Below are 22,293 nucleotides of genomic sequence, written 5' to 3'. Positions count from 1 at the left end.
CTCATCCTAGTTGAGCCAAGGATTCCACAAAGTTAGCGTGTGGAAAGTCCTTCCAAGGCAAACGCCGTATGTAGTGCACGCATACCGCGGTCATGCAACTTCCCCATGTCTGGCGGGCGCGGAGAGGAAAGCAGTGATGATGGGCGGGAGGGGGCCACAAGACCGAGGCGTCTGTCGCTCTGCACTCACTCCGCTGCACACAGAACCTTTGAAGTCCCTGGCCTAGCACACCCTACCGGAAATGCTCGGCATTCTTGGGATTTTCTCATAACCAGCTTTGGAGTCCCCCAAGTGTTGAAGAAAGAAACAAAACATAAAACAACTCACGTCTACAGGGCTGTTTATGCTCAGGGGTGTGGGACTCTCGAAACCAAGCAGCAGGCTGAATGCGAAGCGAGGCCCTTTGTCGAGAGCCGCCCCTCCCATAAAGACATACAGAGCCCACTCTCCATTTTTCACGCACATGGAACAGGGAATCCAGAGCTGCAGCGAGCCTGAACTGCACTCCCACGTGGCTCTGGAATGCATAACTCATGCTGCAGCTCAAGGCCAAAGAGCAGAGAGGAAGCATCCCTGATCGCACGTGCTAGGGCCCTGCAGATAATTCCACCCACAGCCGGGGAAGGACATCTGTATGGAAGCTTGGGTCGGGGGACAGATCGTTGAAAATAGGGAGCCTGTGTATTTGCATATCCATGCTCCACAAAATTCAAATAGACTCACTTCATCTCTGAGGACAGATGCAAAGGACAAGCTGAGCCCCCAGTTGGAAGAGGCAAGCCATGCTTCTTCCTTCATGCAAGGGTTCCAAGGACAGTCATGCAGAAGGCAGGAGCTCAGGGTGGGCACAGCCATGGGCTCGGGCACCAGGGCTGGGTCTCTGCCTCCAGCATGTTTCCAGAAGGATGCACTAGCACCTCCTTAATGCTTTTGCTAACTGACCTTCACCACCAGGGGTTCTGCTGTGCACCATGACTTTTGTGTTGCTCTTTTCTCAAGCAACTCATTTTCCTAATTCGGTTTTCAGTGGGAAAAAAAAAAAAAAATTATTCAATACGTTTGTCTTATTTCAGCAGCAGGCTGAAAGCTGGAGGAATCAGGAGGAACCCAGGCAGCTATAAAAAGTCTGTGGGTCTGGGGCGCCTGGGTGGCTCAGTGGTTTGGAATGCTGCCTTCGGCTCGGGTCATGATCTCAGGGTCCTGGGATCGAGCCCCGCATCGGGCTCTCTGCTCCGCAGGAAGCCTGCTTCTCTCTCTCTCTCTCTCTGCCTGCCTCTCTGCCTACTTGTGATCTCTGTCTGTCAAATAAATAAATAAAATCTTTAAAAAAAAAAAAAAAAAAGTCTGTGGGTCAACAGAGTGCACAGTCTACATAGAAAGATTCCGGAGTTAAGAGAAAGAGGATGGCTGTGTATGACCACTTGAGGAGCGATCCCCTCTGTTTTGCTGGGACTGGCCAGCCAGTGGCCCTTTGCACTGTGGCTTCCGGCTTTAAGATAAAGACACACATATTCTAACCAGGCCCACAGACCTCTTCCTATAGCAGAATTTTATCTTAAAGGAGTCCAGAGGATGAGTGACCAATTATAAAAAAGATCCCCCTTGTTGAATCACGACGTTGTACACCTGAGACTAACAACACAGTATGTGAATTACACTTCAATTTAGACAATTTTTTTCTTAAATCCCCCTCAACGTGGAATTGTTTGCTCTACATTTGAGTATCTCATTGGCACTGCTAGGTGGACAAACTTTAGAAAGATTCCACTAGCATCTTTGGTGGGTCCCCAGAGTCATGGCATCTGATTATTAGAAACATCTAGCAGTGTTTGCTTCGGTTTATCTGCACCAGATAAAGCGGAGTCCCAGGATAGCTGCCCCTGGCTCCCCAGTACTCTGCAGTGATACCTGCTCCCCCTAATGGGAACTCGTTCTGAGTTAAATGTAATAATTACAGTAACAGTATTTATTAAGCCCTTCCTAAGCACCTAGTTACAGTACCTATAAGTGTAATGCTAAGTGCTTCACTGCATTATCTCATTTAATCCTAATGACGACCTTGCAAGCGAGGCACGATTATCCCTGTTCCTCAGATGAAAAAACTGAAGCTTAGAGAGAGGCTAAGTCATAGGCCAAAGGTCACACAGCTAGCAAACGGCAGACTCAGGATTTAAATCCAGGTCTAATGACACAGCCAGCCCCTGATCCATTATTCTAGGACAGTGACTCCCACCCATCCCTGAATACATATTAGAATCCCGAAGGGAGCTTCTAAAAAAGACCCAGGCCAAGTTTCCTTTCCCAGAAATTATGACTTAATTTGCCTGGGATGGTACCTGGACATTAATGTCTGCTAAAGCTCTCCTGGTGACTTAATGAGGAGAGTGCCCAGCTAGGACAAGGGCAAGAAGCGCAAGGGGCAAAATCAGGAAGTGGACACAGTGCATTTCAAAATTAGACGTGGCTTAAATGCATTTTAAGTATAAGTTTTGGGGTTTTTAAAAGATTTTATTTATTTATTTGTGAAAGAGTGAGTGAGAGAGAGAATGAACAGGGGGAAAGGGAGAAGCAGACTCCCTACTGAGCAGGAAGCCAGATGCAGGGCTCGATCCCAGGGCCCTGAGATTATGACCTGAGCGCAAGGCGTACACTTAACTAACGGAGACAGGTGCCCCAAGGGTAAGTTTTATACTGCCCACACCTTTATACCTTTATGCTGTAAGATCATAAATGTAAGCCTATTAGTTACAAGAAGTAAGAATAATGGTTAAGTCCATAAATTGAACTTCTAGGCACTTTCTGATTTCAGATTAAACTTCTGCACACTTTTTGATTTCAGAAGCTACCCATCAGTTCAGATAAACCTATTTAAGACTTTGACCAGTGGCACCGGCACGTGACATTTGGCTGTCTAGGGAGAAATGCATGTCTTATGGTCGTGAGAACACATTCTAGTGCCCTTGTGGTTAGTTATGACTCTAATTAAGGCAGAACCTCTTACTTAAAGCAATAAATATTTAGCCTCAGCAACCAAAACATAAACAGATCCATGATTCATGAATTTGCTTTCTTGTTCTTCCCTGGCTGCGGAAGTGAAGTGGCATTCCATGATGCGCTGAGGACGGGGAAGGCCAAGGAGGACTCCCCACCCCCCCATGCTGGGGAGTAGAGACGTCTTTCCCCGGAAGGACACCCCCCCATGCCTCAGTGAGTCACACAGGCAGCCTGGTGAAGAAGTAGGTTCGAAAAGTTCTCCGTATAAGAGAAGCCCCGGAAGAGCCCCCCAGAGATTCTAACTCAGTTAAGGCTAGGGTGGGGGCTCTGATCCTGGGTGATTCGGATGCCAGCGGTCCGAGGACCAGAGTTTGAGAAATCTTCGTGAGGGAAGTAGGAGGATGCCTTTGGAATCAGCCAGGTCTGGCTGCCCTTCCCTTCTCAACGTGTGGACTTGGACAGAATTCTTAACCTCCCTCAGACTCGATCTCCTCAGCTGTGAAGGGGAAAAATGAATGTGCTTATCTCATGGGGTGCTGGGTTACATAAGATAGTGCGTATAGGGGCCCTGGGTGGCTCAGTCCACCCAGGGTTGAGCATCGGGCTCCCTGCTTAGCAGGGAGCCTGCTTCTCCGGCTCCCTCTGCCCCTCCCCCTGCTCAGGAGCACTCTCAAATTAATAAATAAAATCTTAAAAAAAAAAAAAAAGATAATGTACATAAAGTTCTGTGCAAGGTCCTTTGGCATAGTGCCTGCCGGAAGCGCCTGAGAAGCACCATCCAAAAAAGCTCAGAAAAACAAAAACAAACAAACAAAACTACCTACAGGGAGAAAAACAGCAGAAGTTGCAAGCTGGCAGCTCACACGCTGCATTCAGCCCTCTGACAGTCGGGTTTGGCACGGAGAGTATTTTCTGAACCGATTCTGAATGCCAATAGACAGGGCCTGCTCTCCAGTTTACCGAATCCCAAACACTGCCCACAACTTAGGAAAACAAACATGTGTTCGTGTATATTACCTGCCTGGCATTTGTATTTGTGAGTCGGGTAGAAGGACGTGCCTGTCCTGAGCAGTGGGCATTCTATAACCTTCTAAAGAAGGAGGCTTCGTTTCTAAATATAAGTATGTGTCCTTGCCAAGGATACCCGTAGCATACTAGTTTTCTAGAAACACAGGGCAGACCAGCCTCTGTTTGGACGGAGGACTCTGGCTGGCCTGGGGTGGCCTTGAACGCGGTGATGGGGACATTCCAAGCCGGGTGGCCAATGTCCCAGAAGGAGACACAATCTGACTTCCACTGGGCCTCCACCAGCGGCTCTGCACACCCTCCCCCCCAACCAGGGCCAACAGCCAGCATCCCGTGTCCCTCTCTCCCTCACCCAGCCCCACCTCTGACCTTTCTCCACCCCACCCCCTGCCCCAAGCGGAACAGAAGGCCCAGGATGCGGAGCCTGCTTCCCAGTGGGAAAGCTTACGCATCAACCTGATAGCATCAAATTACAAACAACCAAGGTCTCCTAGAAGCTGAGGATGCCAAATTCAACAGAATGTTTCCTCATCACCAAGGGGGAGGAAGGAACAGTTCTGCTCTTCAAATAAAACAAGAAAAGATTTTCCAGACAGAGGAGCAGTCACTTAGGGGACAAACAAGGTGCTGGTTCTGTCCCGGGTAGGAAATAGGTCTGGAGTGGGGAAGGGAGGGCCAGCTGCTGGAAGCCAGGGCTGCGCTGGGGCCGAGGGGCTCTGTGTCCGCCGTGGCATGCCCCTCAGGACCTCTTGGTTTGGAAGAAAGCAGGGGCGCTCTGCTCCGTCCCCAGTTCCCTGGTCCAGTTTCTCCTCACCCCTGCAGGGCGCAGGCCAAGCCCAGAGGAGCATCTTTACTCCTGCACAGGGCGAAGACATTGCTCCAGGAGACGCTGCCTCATCCCATCAGCTGAGCAAGGCAGCTTGGCCAGGAAAGGAAAGGGAAGACAAGGAGGGGGGCCCGGAGCCCCAGGAACAAGGGTAGGCAGCGTGTGGCCTGACGTGGCCACGGGGAGAAAGAAGCAGGGCTCTGGGTACTGTTTGTCCTCCTCTGTTGCGAAAACATTGACTGCCTTCACCCTTTCATCTGCTCTCAAGACCGGCCCCTTGCAGCAAGATGTGCAGGCATCCCACTGAAGAGGAACCTGGACGAGGAGCAGGTGGTCCAGAGGGACCCCCAGCCTCCCTCCTCCCTCAGCCTCCCTGAGCCCCCCTGCCTCGCCCCTTCACACAGGGGTCTGCCTGACTTCCCAGAGCCCCCCAAGCAGCATTCTGAGCAGGGAGGAGGAGGAGGGGTGTGGAGGAGCCAGACGGGAAGCTGGTTTGGAGAATGAGGAAGGGGAAGTGTTTACCCCAGGCAAAGTTCACCTTCAGGCTTTCCTGAGAAGAGAGGAGAATGGCATCCGGCCCCCTCTCCACCAAGAATTCAGTACTGTGCACCCCCCCCCCCCAGGCACACAGTAAGCCACACGTGTTTATGCCTCGTCCCAAAAAAAGAGTGTTCTCTTTTTAAAAATTTACTAATATTATAATTTTATTTGACTTGAATAGTTTAGCTCTGCTTGATCAGAAAAACAACACACACATGTTTAGCAGTGAAAAATTCCATTTTCTGGTCCTATGTGAAAGCAACATCTAGAGCAGCAGAGGGGAAGAAGTCATATTCTCACAAACAGGTAAGTCCGACTGTTTCCTGGAGATACCTCATTCATTTTTCATTGTCAGATGTTACTGGCTATTTCTGGTAGGGCCAGACAGTAATACTGACCAGTTTAGCTTTCAGACTGTTAACCAACCATCCCACAAGGAACAGGCTTGGGCTGAAGACCCTGTGGTGGCCCTTGGCATACCCATATTCTAAAATAGATGCTCCAAGGAAAAAGATCCAAATTCACCAGAGTATGAAATGAGAAGACCGCAATCCCGCTTCAGAGCAAGACGGAAGCTCAGAACACTGGAAAGTCACCCGTATGTTACTTAAGTTGCCCATGACCTTTGGTGGGGCTAGACATTAACACTGACCAGTCTCTTTCAGCTGGGAACGAAGACATGGAGAATCACGGGGGTTAGGAAAGGACACGTACAAGGCTGGGTGGTATCGTGGGCAGTACCCCAGCCAACTCTCCCAGCTGTAGTGCAAGCAGGGTCTACAACCCACTTTACAGGGGAGTTAACTGGGCTGTCCAGGGGAGAGGCCCAGTGGTCAGGGATTCTTAAGCTGAGTCAAGATTCAAGCCCCAACGGGGCTTCCAAAGCCCCTGGATTCCCACACCTCTCTATTTCTGCCTCCTGCAGATTCAGAAAGATTCACACCATTCCAGGAGCCAAAGATATTTTCCTTGATGACCATGGGGTCCGAAGAAGCAGCACAGGATTTTCCAGAAGGCTGAGCAGTTAGCCGGGTATAACAGGCCATAAGTAAGAACCATCAGGCAGGTTGAGTAATGAACTGGTGGAGGTCGAATGACACGGCCCCCTTGACCAATTGCTGGCTGCGGAAAGCCCTCCACCCTGCTCGGCCTCAGTCTCCTTGTGCGGCCGACCGGGTGGCTGGGATAAAGATTGCTGAGGTGTCCTCCTATCCTGGCATTCTTTGAATGCAGGGACATTGCCGGGATTCTGTCACCAGCAGTTCTCAGTCAACCTCCAGGGCTTGGTGGAAATGAGTCAAGTCTTGCCCCCTGCCCCGCCCTCAGCCCTGCTGGCATAAGAAAGGTCTTCTAAACTTCAACAAGGGGCTGGCAAGACTGGGAGATGGGGGTGGGCGGCAAGTGTTGAAGGTACAGGCAGTTTTCACTGGGGGAGGGAAGGCCAGGTGCTGGGCAGAGGTGAGGGCCGCACCCGCAGCCAAATGTGCTCCACACCACTGAACCGTACATGTCAATAGGGTTAATCTTCTGTTACAGAGTCTATAAAATGTAATCACGTCGCCTGGACTCATAAAGCCTTTCCAAGATTCCACATTTCTTTAGAATTAAGGCCAAAATGGTCTGAAGGAAAATGAAAGACCCTTGACCTCTGGCCTCAGCTCTCCCTTTGGCTTTGTCTCCCCCTGCTTTATTCACTCCTACGAGCTCCAGACACAAACACAGCTGCTGGGCAGCTCCCCTGCGAATCCCTAGCTATGGCCTACTCATTCTTCGAAACTCAAACCACTAGGGAAACTCTTCTTGTCTTCCTCCCTGGTGAGGGAGATGCCGTTACACTCCCCTTTCTCTTGGAGTCCTTATCCAGGATTATAATCTCCCGCCTCAGTGGAGGCTCCCAGCACAGTCCAACTGAACTGCCTGCAGTGACGGAAATGTTCTCTATTCACACTATCCAATATGGCAGCCACCAGCCACCAGCCACATGTGGCTTCCGAGACCTTGAAGTGTGGCCAGGTGTCTGGCATACGAGAAAGGGTAGCTCTCGACAGGCGGGGCTCAGATTTTTCATCTGCATCAAAAATCACCTGAAGGACACAGTAAAACACAGATTGCCAGGATCTCACCCCAGAGCTTCTGACTCAGTAGGTCCAGGGTGAGGTCCTAGAACTCACGCATCTAACAAGTTCTCAGGTTGCACTACTGTTGCGTGTCTGGGACCACAGTCTGGCAACTACTGGTCTCAATCTGAAAGTTCTAGGCCCATATGGTTTCCGCATGGATATTCAGCCTTGGCGGTTCCAGGAGTTGATCCCTGGACAAGCCACCTCAGTGTCCCCTAGGAACCTGTTAGAAATGCAACATGTCCATGGCCACACCGAACTTGCTGTGTCCAAACTGCAGGATCCTCAGGGGACTGTCTGCGCATTAAAATATGGGAAACACTGCTCCAGACCGTCCCTCCTTAAAGTCAGGTGCATTGTTGACCTTTGTGTCAGCAGAGAGCCCGGCACGGGACTCAATCCCCCCCGAACCCTGAGATCATGACCTGAGCCAAAACCAAGAGCTGGAAGCTTAACCAACTGAGCCATCCAGGCGCCCCTCAAAATTGTGTTTCTCACGGGGCAAAGAACTTCCCTCAAAGAAGAGAGCCCCATGCCCCATTGCGATACCTAACTCACTATTTCAAAACTGTCTCATAAAGGGGAGAGAGACAAGATAAGGCTGGTCTAGATAGGAGATCAGAGGTCACCTTCTTAGGGAAAGGAGAGCTATCTCCAGAGGAACCACATACTGACACAGGCGGAGCCGCCCCAGCCAAGATCTCCATAGCCTTCTGGAATTTTACCCTCAAGAGTCCTGACTCCAGGCTCGTTCAGGCTTTCCAACTGAACACTGCAGCCAGTAGCCTTGGCCTGCAGAGAAGCAATTACAATCAGCTAACGCAAACCCCTCCCGACTCCCGCCCCACCTCTCCAGCCTACTGCTGCAAGGACCAGGCACATTTATACCCTCCTCTCGGCCTGGCAGCTTTTTCTGCCCATTTCTCTGGAGAGCGTTCCTGAATGAGACTGGTCAAAGCGGTTGCTACGTTTGGAGAGAAACAACCGGTGAAAATGAAGCTGACCCATCACTGAACGGGGAGGGAGTGGGGCACCCAGTTCTCCTGACCCCCAACTCGAGGCTCCAGGCACAAGACCTGGCCACAGACACGTCACCTGTGAAGTTCTCCGGGGATCTGACTGGACCAACAGCAGGTTGAAAGTGACAATGGTCGCACTTCCTTCTCGCCACCAGACATGAGATACGCGAACATTCTAGCTTCTAGGTAACTACAGATATTCTGCCAGACTAACAGGAAAAGCAGTTTGTGTCCTCTGACCTGGAGACAGTGGAAGCCATAGCCCAGGAGGCTGGACAGTGGGAAAGCCCAGCCTGGGGAGGGGGGAATCCCCCAAGCCCACCTCTGAATCCCCTGGATATAACCGCCTTCAAAAAGATTTATTTTAATTATTTAGGACACAAATAAGACCAGTTTGTTATACCAAAAAAAATCACACATAAACCCTCCTTCCCCCACCCAAAGGTAATTTTTTGTTAACTTTTGATACCTCTCTCAAGACTGATCCTGAGGATTAGTATGCTTGTTTTCATATAAAATCAAACTTTATATATTGCTTTGTAACCTGCTTTACTCACTGAGGAGTATTTAAGACAAGTGTTTCCAGGTCAATAATATGCATCATTCCAGCAGCTCCCGAGAATTTCCTTAAATGTGCTTATCACCATTTCCTTAAGCACACTTCTCTCGCTGGACAGTTGGGTAAAGCCCAACTAATTTTTAAAAAAACCCATGTGATGACCATCCTTTCACATCTATTACTGTGCACTTGGCTAATCAGGAAGAACTGATGCATCAGCAGGCATATTTTCCAAGCCTTCAGTCCTTACTGCCAAATTGTCCCCAGCTCAGCAGCTGTCTTAGAAAGTGAGGTCCTTGAAGGGCAGCTTTCCCAGAGCACATGGGCACTGAGCAGGGCGCTGAGGAAGGTGTAAGTGGAAAGAGGCAGTGTCATGCAGTGGGGAGCTCACTGACTTGAACCTAGGGAGCAAGCCTGCCCCCCCCCCCAAGATGTGTGACCCTGGTCAAGTTATTAGCTTCTCTGAGGCTCTCCTTCTTCATATGTAAATAGAGGTGTTAGGGATAATGTGTATAAAGACCTTGCATATTTATGCCCTGAATGTTTCCTGAATGGACGAAATGAATCCCTGGTTGGATGGACAGACGGAGGACTGAAAAAAAATAAAAAAGGAAAGAAAAGAAGCAAGGAGGACGAGCAGGGGCAGTGGGATGAAAGTCAAGGTGAAGTGTTTTTGTTGGAAGGTCGGACTGAGAGCCCATCCCAAGGGAGTCCAGGGCGGTGGGACGTGGGGTGGTCAGGCTCAGTAGAAACTCTCATCTCTCTGTTGATTTCTTCCCCAGGAGCTGGTGGCTGGTGAACAGCTTTTCTGGGTTTCGTAATGATGGCCAGCCAGAAGGCCTGCAGAGAAGCAGATCCTCCCAGAGACAGACCCCACAGCCAGCCTGGGCTCAGCATCCCCAGTATGAGGCGCCAATCCCAGCTGAGTCCCTACCTTGATGAACTTGCCACGATCCAGTGAAGGGACCCATGCTACCTGCCAGCTCACACTTCTGCGCCCACGGGCCGTTGTCTCCTGGAAACCAAAAGAAGCAACATGTAGCGATCGATAGGCTCATGGATGCTTTTGCCAATTCTCTCTCCCTGGACCCATACCCTGTCTCAGTCAGAGAAGAATCTCTAAAAACATGTATGATCCCTGCCCCTGAAGAATGACCTGTCATAAGAGGCCTGCCTCTACTGGGCGCTCATAGAGGTGGGCTTTCCCTGCCCCGAGTTAGCCCCAGGGGGACGTTCTCGTCTTAGATACTATTATCTTTTATATAGTTTTATAACAGTCCTTAGCCCTGCAGCTCTTTCTTGAGCGCCTAGGGGGCACCCAGTGCCTCCCCGACATGATCTCATGATCGTCCAACACAGTATGCAGTAGACACTACCGTGAGCTCAGTTTTGTAGGTGAGGAAACAGGCTCAGAGACGGTAAAGAGTCCCGGCCCGAGTCCCTGCCTGCCCCAAGAGCAGGGCTTGCAACCACTGCCCCCATTCCAGACAGGCACCCAGGACCCACAATGCCTGGATAGGCCCTTTCTACAGCTCTCTAGTTCAGCCCACTCATCCAGAAGATATGACCTGGTGACTGGTAGCAACTGGATGGAGTCTTTGGGACTGGGAAGACGGTGAGGAGGGAACCTGAGCACCACTCAAGGCCTACACAGGTTTGCAAAGTCAAAGTCACTGCCAGATGGCCCTAACTCAATACAGAAGAGGCCGGCAGGGTACCTGCTCTCTGCAAACTCTTCCAGCGGCTCAGCCTTAGAGGCCCCAGTGGGCAGGTGTTCGGCACTCAGGCCAAAAAACACTAGCAGGACGCCAAGTTCAAAGCAAGCCCCCTGCCCCGTGAAAAAGGATCACTCAGCCGGATTCTGCTCTTCAGAGCAGGGGTGGGCAGGGTTATCCATTAGATCTCAGTGAGCTGGCTGGGTTTGACTACTTCACCTGTAAACCAGAGGAATGTGTTTTCTTTCGCTGTGTGGTCAACTTTGTCCTTGATCTGGCCCACCAGGCTGTCCATCTCCCGGAGACTGGCGCCGTATGGCCTCTGGCCCTGTGAGTCTGCTGAGAGGTGCGTTCTGGATAAGGGCACGTGCATATGGGACAGGCCCAGGTACAGCAGGAAGGGCCTTCCGCTGGCACTGAAATGGGAGAGCCAAGAGGTGATTTTCCAGAAGGCTCCGCAGGCTTGTCAAGGGTCTCTGTGGCTCTCCTTTGCCTCAGAGAAGAGCCCCAGGACACCCTTGGCCCTATGCTCAGGGAAGCACACATCGGTCTACAGCCTTCCAAGGGAAGGTAGAGGTCATCTGGTTAGCCAGTTAAAAACTGGGAGTCCTCGTAATCATTGTGAGTGTCCCCTGTCACTGACTTGGAGCTTATTAAATGTGATTCGTGCTGTCTAAATTCACCGTCGTGGTAACCCTCAAGTTCCCTTTCCCAGATGAAGCATCAGAGGCTCGGGGAGATGATGGGACTTGCCCAAGGTTACCTAAAATAGCAAGTGATAGAATCTGGATTCAAATTCCCATCTGGCTGACCTGCTGCACTTTAGAATCCAGGGTAGATGTAGTTTAAAACTGTCTCTGCTCTTTTGCAACCTTCAGGCCCTTACATTCATTCCCAGCCTCTGCCCTTTCTAGGAGATGAGTGGATGACTCGCATTGACCACAGGCAATTTCAAGGGCACATGTGAGCATCGGGAATCTCTAGAACAAGGCCTTATTAGACGCCCAGGTGCTGGCTGCTCCTATTCTAACCCCACCAATTCCCCTCCAGAGCATGGAGAGAGCCCAGGTTCTTGGCTTCCTCACTGTCCCCCACGCCCACCCCCAGGCAAGGACCAGGATCCAGCCTCGCCCCTTCTGAAACTGCAGGGAATATCAAGGAGCCCCCACAGACCACACCTGCTGGGCAGGGTGTCTTTTAGGGGATCTATTACGTTGGAACAGAGAAGTGACAGAAGCCCGGGTCTTTTCTACACCAGCTCCCCCCCTCACCGCCCCCCCCCCACCCCAGAGATAAGAGTTTCACGATGGCCCTGTATTAGCTTAGCCCAATTTACACCAGCCCATGTCAAGTCCTCTGAGTGGTCCCCAGCTTGGCCTCAAACGCACTGTTCCCCGCGTCCTGACTCCCGGGACTGTGCCTGTATTCAGCTCTCATTGTCAATAGGCATAAAAGTCAGGACACAAGTCCCACGACTAGGACCTCGCCTCCATCTTAACCGACAGTTTCTCGGCAACATTTCTAGGGCCGCGTTGCCCAATACAGCAGCCACGTCTCACGTGCGGCTATTTAGGTTTCAATGAATGAAAACTAAATAAAATGAAGAATTCAGTGTCTCACCAGCTAATGCACAGATGAGCCTTGAAGACGCTATGCTAAGTGAAAAAAGCCAGGCACCAAAGGACGAACACTGCAGGATGCCACCTAGAGAAGGTCCAGAGAGTGGTCAACTTCGTAGAGCTAGGAAGCAGGACACTGAGACTGGAGGGAAGGGGAAACTGGCTTCTAATGAGCACAGAGTTTCAGTTTAGGATGATGAGAAAAAGTTCTGCAGACGGATGCCAGTGACGCTTGTCTAACAATGTGGATGTCCTTAATGCCTCTGAAATGTTCACTTCAGGGGGTCAGTTTCATGTTATATCTATTTATCACTATATAGGTATAAATAAAAATTCTATATATTATATGATATATATTATCTATTCAATTCAGTGTTTCGGTCATCCAAGCCAACTATTTCAAATGCTCAGGAGCCATGGGTGGCTGGTGGCTACCATCTTGGACCGCACAGATAGAGAATATTCTCAGCCTGGTGGATGGATGTGGTGGCGGCTAGTGCTGATTTCGTGTCTGTTGCCTGTTCTCCCAGGGACGATAATGTACAGTTGTATAGGTTGTGTCCTGCGCCAGGACATCCTGCTGAGAGAATGATTAAATGCCTAATTCCAGCCCACAGTCCACCGGCCACCCCAGGCGCCCCAGCAGAGATCAGCAACCACCCAGAGGGGGCTCCTGTTTCTAACAGGTAGACACCACGTGGCAGGGGTGTGTGGCTGAAGTGGGGTCCAGCTCCAGGGATTTTACAAGCTAGTTGTTACACATGATCATCATTAAAAATCAAACGATATCAGCTTATAGTGAAATAAATCATGTGAGAAGCCGAAGTCATAAATTCTTACAATTTATCGCTTCCTGATTATTCCGCTATGTTTTACTACTATGCATGCCTTGAGATTATCTTTTGCATCTGCGTGGTGCCAAGGCCATTGACCGTGTCCTTTAGCGCATCTCTTACCAAATCCACATTTGGTGACATCTTGTTTGTGGCCTGAAATTAGCCAATGTGAGACTATTCACACCACAGAAATGGACAAATGTTCCAAATCAGGGCTTCCCTGCCCCGCCATAGAGTGCTGGTTGTTACTTATTTACCAGGTGGGGGGTGTGGGAGGTTCCACTGCCCACACTTTGTCCCATCCCATCATGAGTCTCTAAGCTTCCACCTTTAATCAAAGTCCTCTCAGCACCCCAGGCCAGAGGCTGAGAGACGTGCGCCAGGCTAAACAAAAGCTGCAGACAGAAAGCACACGCTCCGGACCCCTGCCTCCAAATCCCTGGAATTTTTATTTCATGGCTGTGCAACCCTGGGCAATTAACTTCACTTCTGTCATCTCTACGATGGGGACGCTTTCTTTCACCCCGCCCCCCCGATAGAGCTGTGATTGTTAACTGCCTATAGTTAATAAATGATAGCCTTGTTATTGACAATTCTGAATAATACATGATGTGTGGTGTTCGGGGTATACCTCTTTACCCGCATCCTGATGCCACGCTAGAACTCAGGGAGACAGCATCATGCGGAAACCACGCACACTGACTCCTTGGGTGCACCTATCCCCCAAGCCAGCCCTGCAGTACGCTGCTGTGTTGCACATAAAAACAGTAATATAATCATAAGGAGTGGAGGAAGTCTGCTGCTTTCTAGAAAAGAAAAGCTGATTATGTCTTTTGATATATTTAAATATATATTTATATACTTATTACATATTTTATTATATATTATATATAAAACATGTATTTGATATATATTACACACACACATATATATGTATGTTTAGGCACCAACACAGAATGAGGCTAGAAGAACTTGCTCAAATCTACCAAAAGGGTATTATGTCTGGGGTGTGGCATTCAGGGTGATTTTTTTTTTCTGTTTGTTTGTCTCTGTTTTCAGAGATTTCTAAAGGGGACACATAATTGGTGTGGCAAAATGAGTGGAGTAGTGAGTGAGCAGAGAAGAAAAACAAAGTCAGACGTCAGGACATTCCGAGAGAGAGAGGATGGGGCACGGCACGAAGGCGTGCTACAGATTAAAACCCAGGACAGCCAACTATGGACAAAATCATCTGAGCTGAGATAGACAGACCTCTCAGAAAAGGTCCCCAGTATGCACTTGGCCAGAGAGCCAGACCTACAGGTGGAACCGGGAGGGGTAGGCATCTGCCTGGTTGGCTTCCGGCTTGGACAAAGGGTCTCTCTGGAATGGACTTGCCTCCACATTTCTCCATCTTTCTCTGGGCTTCAGTGTTCAAGACACTGTTCTCAAAGCCAGACGTGAACCCAGGTCCCTGTTCAGAAGCACATGGGGGCTCCACTGCAGCCCCACCCAGCAGCCCAGCATTCGAGGCCATTCCCAACCTGGGTCCCTTCCGGCCCTAACCTTCTTCCTGCCCAGAGACTCTTCCTATATAGGCCATCTTCTCAAACACCTCACCTTCTGCCCTCCTGTGACTTGGTCATGGAATTCCTCTCTGGCAGTAACTTCCTGGTATATTGCCTAAAAACATTTACTCAATTCTTAAGTTTTAGCTCAAAAGCCAACACCCCTCCTCTGCTCCCAGATCACGGATGGCTTCCTGCTCCCTGCCCGTCTTCCCCCTCCCTCACCGTCCTCATCAGCATTGATGATACACACTGGGTGAAAGTCGGCTTTCCACAAATCTGCTCCCTACTAGCTTGCGAGCCACTCAAAAGCGAGGACAGATCTAATTCACATCTGTACCCCTAGCACAACATGGCACATCTTTAGGGCGAGATAAAATCACTCACTCGTTACTCACTCATTCTGTGAATATTTATTAAGTTCTAAATAGGCCCCCGGCACTGGGGATAGAGCCAGGAACATAACAGGATTTCTACCTTCTTAGAGCTTCACATCGGATTGGAAACAGGAGAGGAAAATGCAACTAAAAATTGAATCAGATAATTACTTACAAATTAATAGGAGTAATGGAGAAGAACTACATACAAGGGTGCTGTGGGACGGTGTCATGGGGGAACCAAGCCGGGTCTCGGGTGAGGCAAGAGATCCCTACGACGGTGAGGCCTACAGCACAGGGGCTACAGGTGGGCTGTGCAGGTGGCCACTGGGGGCAGGCAGAACAGCACCAGGGAGAAGCTGTAGGAGAAGACTCCAGACCCACTGCCCAGCTGCTCCTTAGCTCCTTCTTTGCCTCACTCTGTATTCATCGGCGCCTTGGCACAGGAGAGAGGGGAAAGAAGGGGGTGGGGAGTGGGCATGAGCTTCTCCTGAACCCAGAGCCCTGATGCAGGTGCCGGGTTGGTGGGTACAGGTGAGCGCTGGGTGAATGGAAGGTGAGAGGCAGACGAGCAGGGGGAGGGTGATGCAGGGGCAGGGTCAAGGAGTCAAGTATGGGAGGGAATCAAGACTTTGATATGGTTCCTTGGCTCCAGCCTAGAGAGGCAGGGGGGCTTGTCTGTCACCCGTGCCCCTCTGGGACCTAGTTCTGAATGAGGAACGCTCTGTCACGTTGACTATGCACTCTGATTTCAGATATCCTGAGCTGTTGCTTATGCCTAGGCCCAGCACACTTGAATTCCCTATGCAGGCTCAGCGTACCATCCCAGACCCTGAGGCGGCAGGGCGGCAACAGGACTGGCAGCTCCGTGACCCAGGAGCCTATGACATCTTCTCTCTTTTTTGTCAGTTAAGAGCTTTCCGGGCTGTTTGAAACATCCAGATCAAGGGTTAGCTTTGGGCATGCTGCCAGGTCAGGGATCGAAATACATCTAATGATCTAAGTAGAAACCTTTGCAGAAGCCACGGGAGGGCTTCTTACATGGGAAAGCAGGATACCTCACTCTTGTGACTCCTAGTAGTTTTGACACACAGGCCTAGGTGGGCGAGGGCCTGGCCCTGGGGGCAAGGGTCACAGTGGAGAAGTGCCGATCTAGGGGCCCCTTCTTGCTGGTGTTCCAAAAATCAAGGATGAACTGGCAAGTCAAATCCTAAAGAAATCAGCACGCCTGAGGATTCTTTTCCATAAGGTCAAAAGGCAAAGGGATTCATGTGACTTTTTACTTAATAACTAATTAATAAATTAGGAAACGCTTCACCTTTTTCATATGATAAGGAGGTTGTTCATGGATTTGTCTGTCTTGTAAGTGATTAGTTAACTGGTGGACGAAGAGCCCCGTGCCCACATGAGAGCACGTGGGCTCCTCCCTCGTCCCCAGTGGGCTGCCACTCCTCTGAGGGCTCTGTGCTGTCCCAAGCACTGAGGACTGAACTGTCCCTACCAACCATGAAGCATCCACCTGTCCGGGACACAGGGATCCGAACCATCTCCAAGCTCCAAGGAGCAGAGATGTGTTCAACCCTCCAGATGGGAGAGGGGCTTGCCTGTTTCATATCAGCCACCTGATATGAAAAAAAGCCAGCATTTCTCAGAAAGCCCTGAAAAACTTTTAAGCTGCGATCCTTGACGCCCCAATAGGCTACTCTCCAGATTTAGGCCATAAGGAGGTTTTATGATTAGGAATAAATCACTGCCTCTGCTCTGCCTGTTGTCCTGCTCTCCAGAAAAATCTGTGGCTGAGCAAGGGGTTGGGGCGATTCTTGTACAGTCAAGGACCGATATGCTCAGTGATCTGCAGATGGAGTCCATTTTTAATTCTGCACAAGCAGACAGGCATGCAACAGGTTTCTTCTTGCCTTCTTAGGCTAAGGCTGTGGGGAATACCAAAGAACCTGCTGGAAGATATCCCACCACCCTGGAGGAGTTTGCAGTCTTGGGAGAAAGATGAGCCAAGCATACCCAGGCTCGGTAGAGGCCAGAGCAAAAGCAGCTGTGAAGGGTCGGGTGAGGCCGAGGTGGGAGGGGTGAGGCAACCGGGAGTGGGCACAGGCCTGCACCCCACCGCCTGGGGGTGCGCACCCAGGGGTGAGGCATGGTTCTGCTTTCAGTGTTTTGTTATTCTTCATGAGTCAGTTCTAACATTAAATATCAGGAGATTCCACACATGGGCCAGGTAGCTCATGTGTCTGTGAAAGAGAAGGATCTGACCGTCTCGGCTCCCATTCCTTAAAGAAGCCCCAGGCAGTCAGAGGTACCTACCCAGGCAGGTAGCAGATGTTCCCTGAGAGGGGGCCTGTGCTTTCAAGTTCACCATAAGCCCTATCTCTCCTTAATGCCTTACACTTAGCCTGCTTCCCTCCGAAGCTACCAGGGCCCTGCAGATGCTGGAGTTTGTAGCCCGTGTGTGTTACACTGAACAATGGCCCCCAAAGGTATCTTGGGTCCCATCCCAGGAATCTGCGAGTGTTACATGTTATGGCAAAAGAGACGTTGCAGGTGAAACTGAATTAAGGATCTGGAGATAGGGAGATGATCTTGGATTCAGCTGGAAGACCCTAAACATAACTGCAAGTGTCCTTAAAAGAGGGAGGCAGAGGGAGATTTGACTACAGAAGACAAGAACACAAAGGGATGATAGAAGGGGAGATGAGAATGATGGAGCCCTAAGCCGGAAGAGAAGACAGAAGAGCCAAGAAACATTCCTCCCCTAGAACCTCCAGAGGATCACCCCACTGATACCTTGATTTTAGCCCCATTGGACTCATTACGGGCGTCCAGCTTCCCGATCTGGAGGAGAGTAAACTGCTGCTGTTTTAGCCAGTAAACCGGCGGTGCGTTTGTTACCGCAGCAGTACGAAGTTAATCCACCCTGCCTATTAATGAATCAACAAATGCCTTGAGTGCCTAGAACACAGTGGCGGGCCCTACGTCCAGGAGCTTAGAGGAGAGGAAAGAATGAGAATGACAACAAAGCACTGTCTGAGCCAGGATGGGGAAAGGTCCCGGGAACTCTCAGAAGATAGCTGCAGAGCTTCTCACCCAGGCCTGCAGATCCCAGGGGAGACTGTTCTCCAGGGAACAGACACGCACCCATCTTTGTTGCACAAAGGAACTCCAGCACGGGGGCCCTGAGGCCAGGGGACATGCGGGGTGGGGGGTCAGGGGGCAGCCCCGGGGAGCCAGGGGGCTCTAACCTTGCATGCTGGATGAACTGGGTAGCTTTCTCGGCATACTTTTGTGCCAGGCTGCTCAGGTTCACGGGCTGCTCCACGATGTTGAGGTTTTCATAGAGAGGAAGGGCCACATCGGTGTAACAGTCCCTCTCAAGGTTCCTGTGTGGAAACCACAGATGGTATTCATTTCCATGACCTAAGTAGCTTTCGTGTCGAAGAAAATGCTTTTATGCAGCGATGCGATGTGCATGAACACAAAACACTTAATAACCTGCCCCAGATGATTTTTCCCATCTGTCATTTCCTCCAGGGCAAAATCAATAAAATACCTTCTTCCCTTTCCTTCTAACAGAATTTTACGCTCCTCGGACAAGTCTGGCCACTCTGCAAAGCTCACAAAGACTTCCCTGAGCTACAGACATTATTCCCATTTTGTTGCAAGAGAAACTGAGGTCCAGACAAACTAAATTACTCCAGCTGAGTCCCACAGCCAACCAATAGCCGCCATCCCTGGCTTCTTCCTCAGACCTCCCTTAATGATGGCTTCTGTCTACAGGGCACGATGCTGGGCGCTTTCCTAGGTCAGCCATTGGGACTTCATGTGACCTGACATCTGATTGTAACCCAGGGAGCTGGGGACAGTTTAAACATCTCAACCATGTTTGGAAAATTTGGAGAAGCTTTAGCCACTGGAAAAAGTGGGAGTCAAACCAGTCATAGCTCCTGAACAAAAAACAAAGTCTATGGTCTTAGAGCTGGAGATGAACCGACCTATGAATGCTCCCACATGAGTGGCTGAGTAATAACTCTGGCCGTGACCCGTGGGCGAGTTACCTAAGCTATCAGAACCTGACTCTTCTTATCTCAAGTGTGCCCCCGCCCTCTGATGAGGTCCTGAAAGGCCAAAACAAGACAGCAAGTGTTAGTGCTCTGCACGCTACCCGGCATATGAGCAATGCCATCAACCCTCGGCCTTCGGCCTTCCAACCCAAACACCACAGCGCACCGGGAGAGAAGCTGGGAACCACGGGGAGAGAAGAGGGAACAAGGGGCATCTCAGGGAGGGAAACTGTCCTCATGGGGCAGGAAGGACTGGAAAGAGGAGAAAATCCCCCATCATACCTAGATGCACACACACTCCCTTCCAAAAGCTTGAGACAAGTCAGACTGGGGTAAATAATCGCCAAGGGCCACAGGTTTTGGAAACGGGAAAAAGGATTATCTCCATAATAGGCATGCTAATGCTATCCTCACTGTCAGTGTCAAGTTTTTCATGTTGTTATGACTTTGTGGCAACTCCACCATTACCTACAATCTCTCCCCTTTGCCCGCAACCTCACCCCCACTAAGTCAACCCTTTATTTTCTGATTTAACATGGATTTAAATGGGCCCAGCAGACATGTGGCAGGCCACGATATGGCCAACTGTGGCCCATGGGCGGCGGCTGGTAGGAAGGGCAGAGAGACGAGCTATAGCTTCATTTCTCCTGCTGCCACATGCACACGAATCCCCTGTGCATCCGGTGAAAATGCAGACTGGGGCCTGGGGGGAGTGGGGGTCTGATATTCTGCTTTTCTGACAAGCACACACGACCGCCACACTGCTGGGCCAGCGACCACAGTCTGAGTGGCACACAGGCTCTGGACTCAGGAGGACCCTGATAGGAATCACCAGCTTTACCTCCTACAGCTGCAGGGTGACCTGGGCAAGCGGATCCTTACCTGTACCTTTCCAGGGTCCCCACTTCTAAAATCAGGCCAAATACCTGCCTCGCACAATGTCGTGTGGATTGCGGATAAGCATGGAGGGTGCCCACACTGTGACGACGTCTCAGTACGTGGCCGTTATTATATTAACTATTGTGTTATTAATGAGCCAGTGGAGAATTGCCTTCCCCAGGGGCTCAGACACCCGTCACCTTATCAATAACCGCAGTTCGCGGGCTGAGAAACAGGAACACCTGGTTTGTGTTGTTCTGTTGCCTAAGTAAAGTTTAGCACATTTTTCTGATACTAAATACACCGCACACTCATTGCAGAATATTGGGAAAATACAACAAGAAAGAAAGACGAAATGAAAACCCCTTAGTCCCGCAACCAGAGGGAATGAGCCACTGTTAGTGCTTCGGGCTTCCTCCCTCTGAGTTGGGCTGTGAAGCTATGGACACGGAGGCAGCTAAGAGCACACTGCTTGTGAGTTGGCTCCTGCTGTTTTCATGTACCAGTATCCTAAGCATTTCCCCTTTCCATGGAAGAGGATTTTAAAGCATCCCGCAGAGTGACAGCACGGCATTTCAAAGCCAGATGCTGGTTTCTTTGCCAGGGGGCAGGGGGTGGCGAAGCTTGTAAGGAGCCCTGAGGTCTTCTCCCTCTCTCTAGCCCTCTTACGTCCAGTGTCTAGGCCAGGTGAGTGGCCCGGCAGCGAAGCCAGCAGGCAGAGGTGGAGCGAGACCCCACATGGGTAAGTCCAAGGCAGCACCAGGCTCTTCCCAGCTGAGCTAAACAATCCAAGGAAACCGCACAATTCCAATGAAATAATTTTTTGACCTAACCCTTGCTAAAAGTTTGCTTACACTCCATGCAAATAACGCAAATTTGCACTAAACCTACTCTTTTTTACTGACTTAAATCTCTCCTGTGGCCTTCCTCATTGACACCTACTGGACTATACCCTGGGGACTTCACCTTGCTCTGGAGCCCACTGCCAGTTGTTTGGATGGGATTACCTTGCTGGTCTATCGTCCCGTGGACACGCTGGACAAGGAGGGTGGTTATAGCCCGGGGTGTCCGTGCAGCCCATATCATGGCTGTATGGGATTCCAAAGTAGTAATCAAAACCTGGAAGAGAAGCAACTGGTGAGCACCCCCACTTGCCTTCTGTTCTATGAGTCTGCATTCTTACACCCAGGACAAAAATTTAATTTTCCATGATTTAATACTGCAGGGCTATGGAGTATGTAATTAAAAGAGGATTTGATTAATATCCCTTTGTAGTATGCGAAGAAAACACTTTGTTGGGTTCTGGCTGTAAGACTAGCTTTCCCAAACATCTTGGGATTAGAATTAACCCAGAGTGGGAGGCAGTGGAGAGACGTGTGGCGCCCCTCCAATCGCCAGTGCACTTAGGAACACATCCAGTAAGGAGCTGGTGAAAATCAGATACGGGCATGGCACTGTAGACATAAACAAGGGCCTGCAAGTGCCTGAAGGGAAGATATGCAGATTACACGGGAAGAGGGTGTATCTGAATGAGGGTAAAGGAGCACCAGGACAGTACATTGGGGAAGGGGTATAAGAAGCAGGAGGAGATACAAATGAACTCAGAGACAGGAATCAAGAAACCTCAGAGTACCCAAGCTAGCAGGCTTTTTGAGATGATCTGGTCCAGGGACACAAATGTATAGCGGGTGCTCTCTCTTCTCAGTCCCAACGGCAGACGCCACAAGTCCAAAATAGCACCACCTCATCGTGCTCAGCAGGCTCCTGTCTCAGGATCCATCCCCCACCCCACACAGGACTCCAGGTTTCGACATCCAAATCTAGTTCAACCTCTTCATTTCTCAAGGAGGAAGCAACCGCAAGTGGGAAAAGTAAGTTCTGTGGTCATTTTTAGTGGAAAAGCCCGGTCTTCACTTCTTTTACCTGCCGCTCCTTACGAAGCACACAAGGAAGATGCTAGTGAAGTCCAGCTAAAAAGATGGGGCACCAGGGAAGAGAGGAGGGGGAAGGAGCACCAGAGGGGAGGAAGGAGTGGGACAGGGTGCTGGCCGGTGGGAGCCGGAGGCTGAAGGCTGGTTGCTGGCCGATTCCCTGGAAGCTGTTCTCCAAATGGAAAAATCTGCAGATGCATACGTTCCCCCACACCTAGCAGAGAGCACAGCA

The 22,293-nt window shown here is 50.4% G+C and overlaps 1 protein-coding gene across 6 annotated transcripts in view; it reads right to left on the bottom strand.

Annotated features, from left to right (window-relative positions):
* The window catches only part of ARSG (arylsulfatase G), a 102,452-nt gene that overhangs the window by 15,812 nt on the left and 64,347 nt on the right, over positions 1-22,293 (bottom strand). For all 6 annotated transcript variants that reach the window (XM_032322245.1, XM_032322247.1, XM_032322248.1 and 3 more), the window contains 4 exons: positions 21,138-21,249; positions 18,433-18,570; positions 11,019-11,215; positions 10,019-10,099 (listed from right to left, as the gene is read on the bottom strand). In XM_032322245.1, coding sequence (XP_032178136.1) covers positions 10,019-10,099; positions 11,019-11,215; positions 18,433-18,570; positions 21,138-21,249 — 528 coding nt within the window. The remainder of the gene's footprint in view (positions 1-10,018; positions 10,100-11,018; positions 11,216-18,432; positions 18,571-21,137; positions 21,250-22,293) is intronic.

This window comes from Mustela erminea, chromosome 18, assembly GCF_009829155.1.
Source record: "Mustela erminea isolate mMusErm1 chromosome 18, mMusErm1.Pri, whole genome shotgun sequence".
NCBI lineage: Eukaryota > Metazoa > Chordata > Mammalia > Carnivora > Mustelidae > Mustela > Mustela erminea.
Note: the sequence above shows the minus strand (reverse complement) of the source record. Positions and strands in the feature narration are given on the sequence as shown.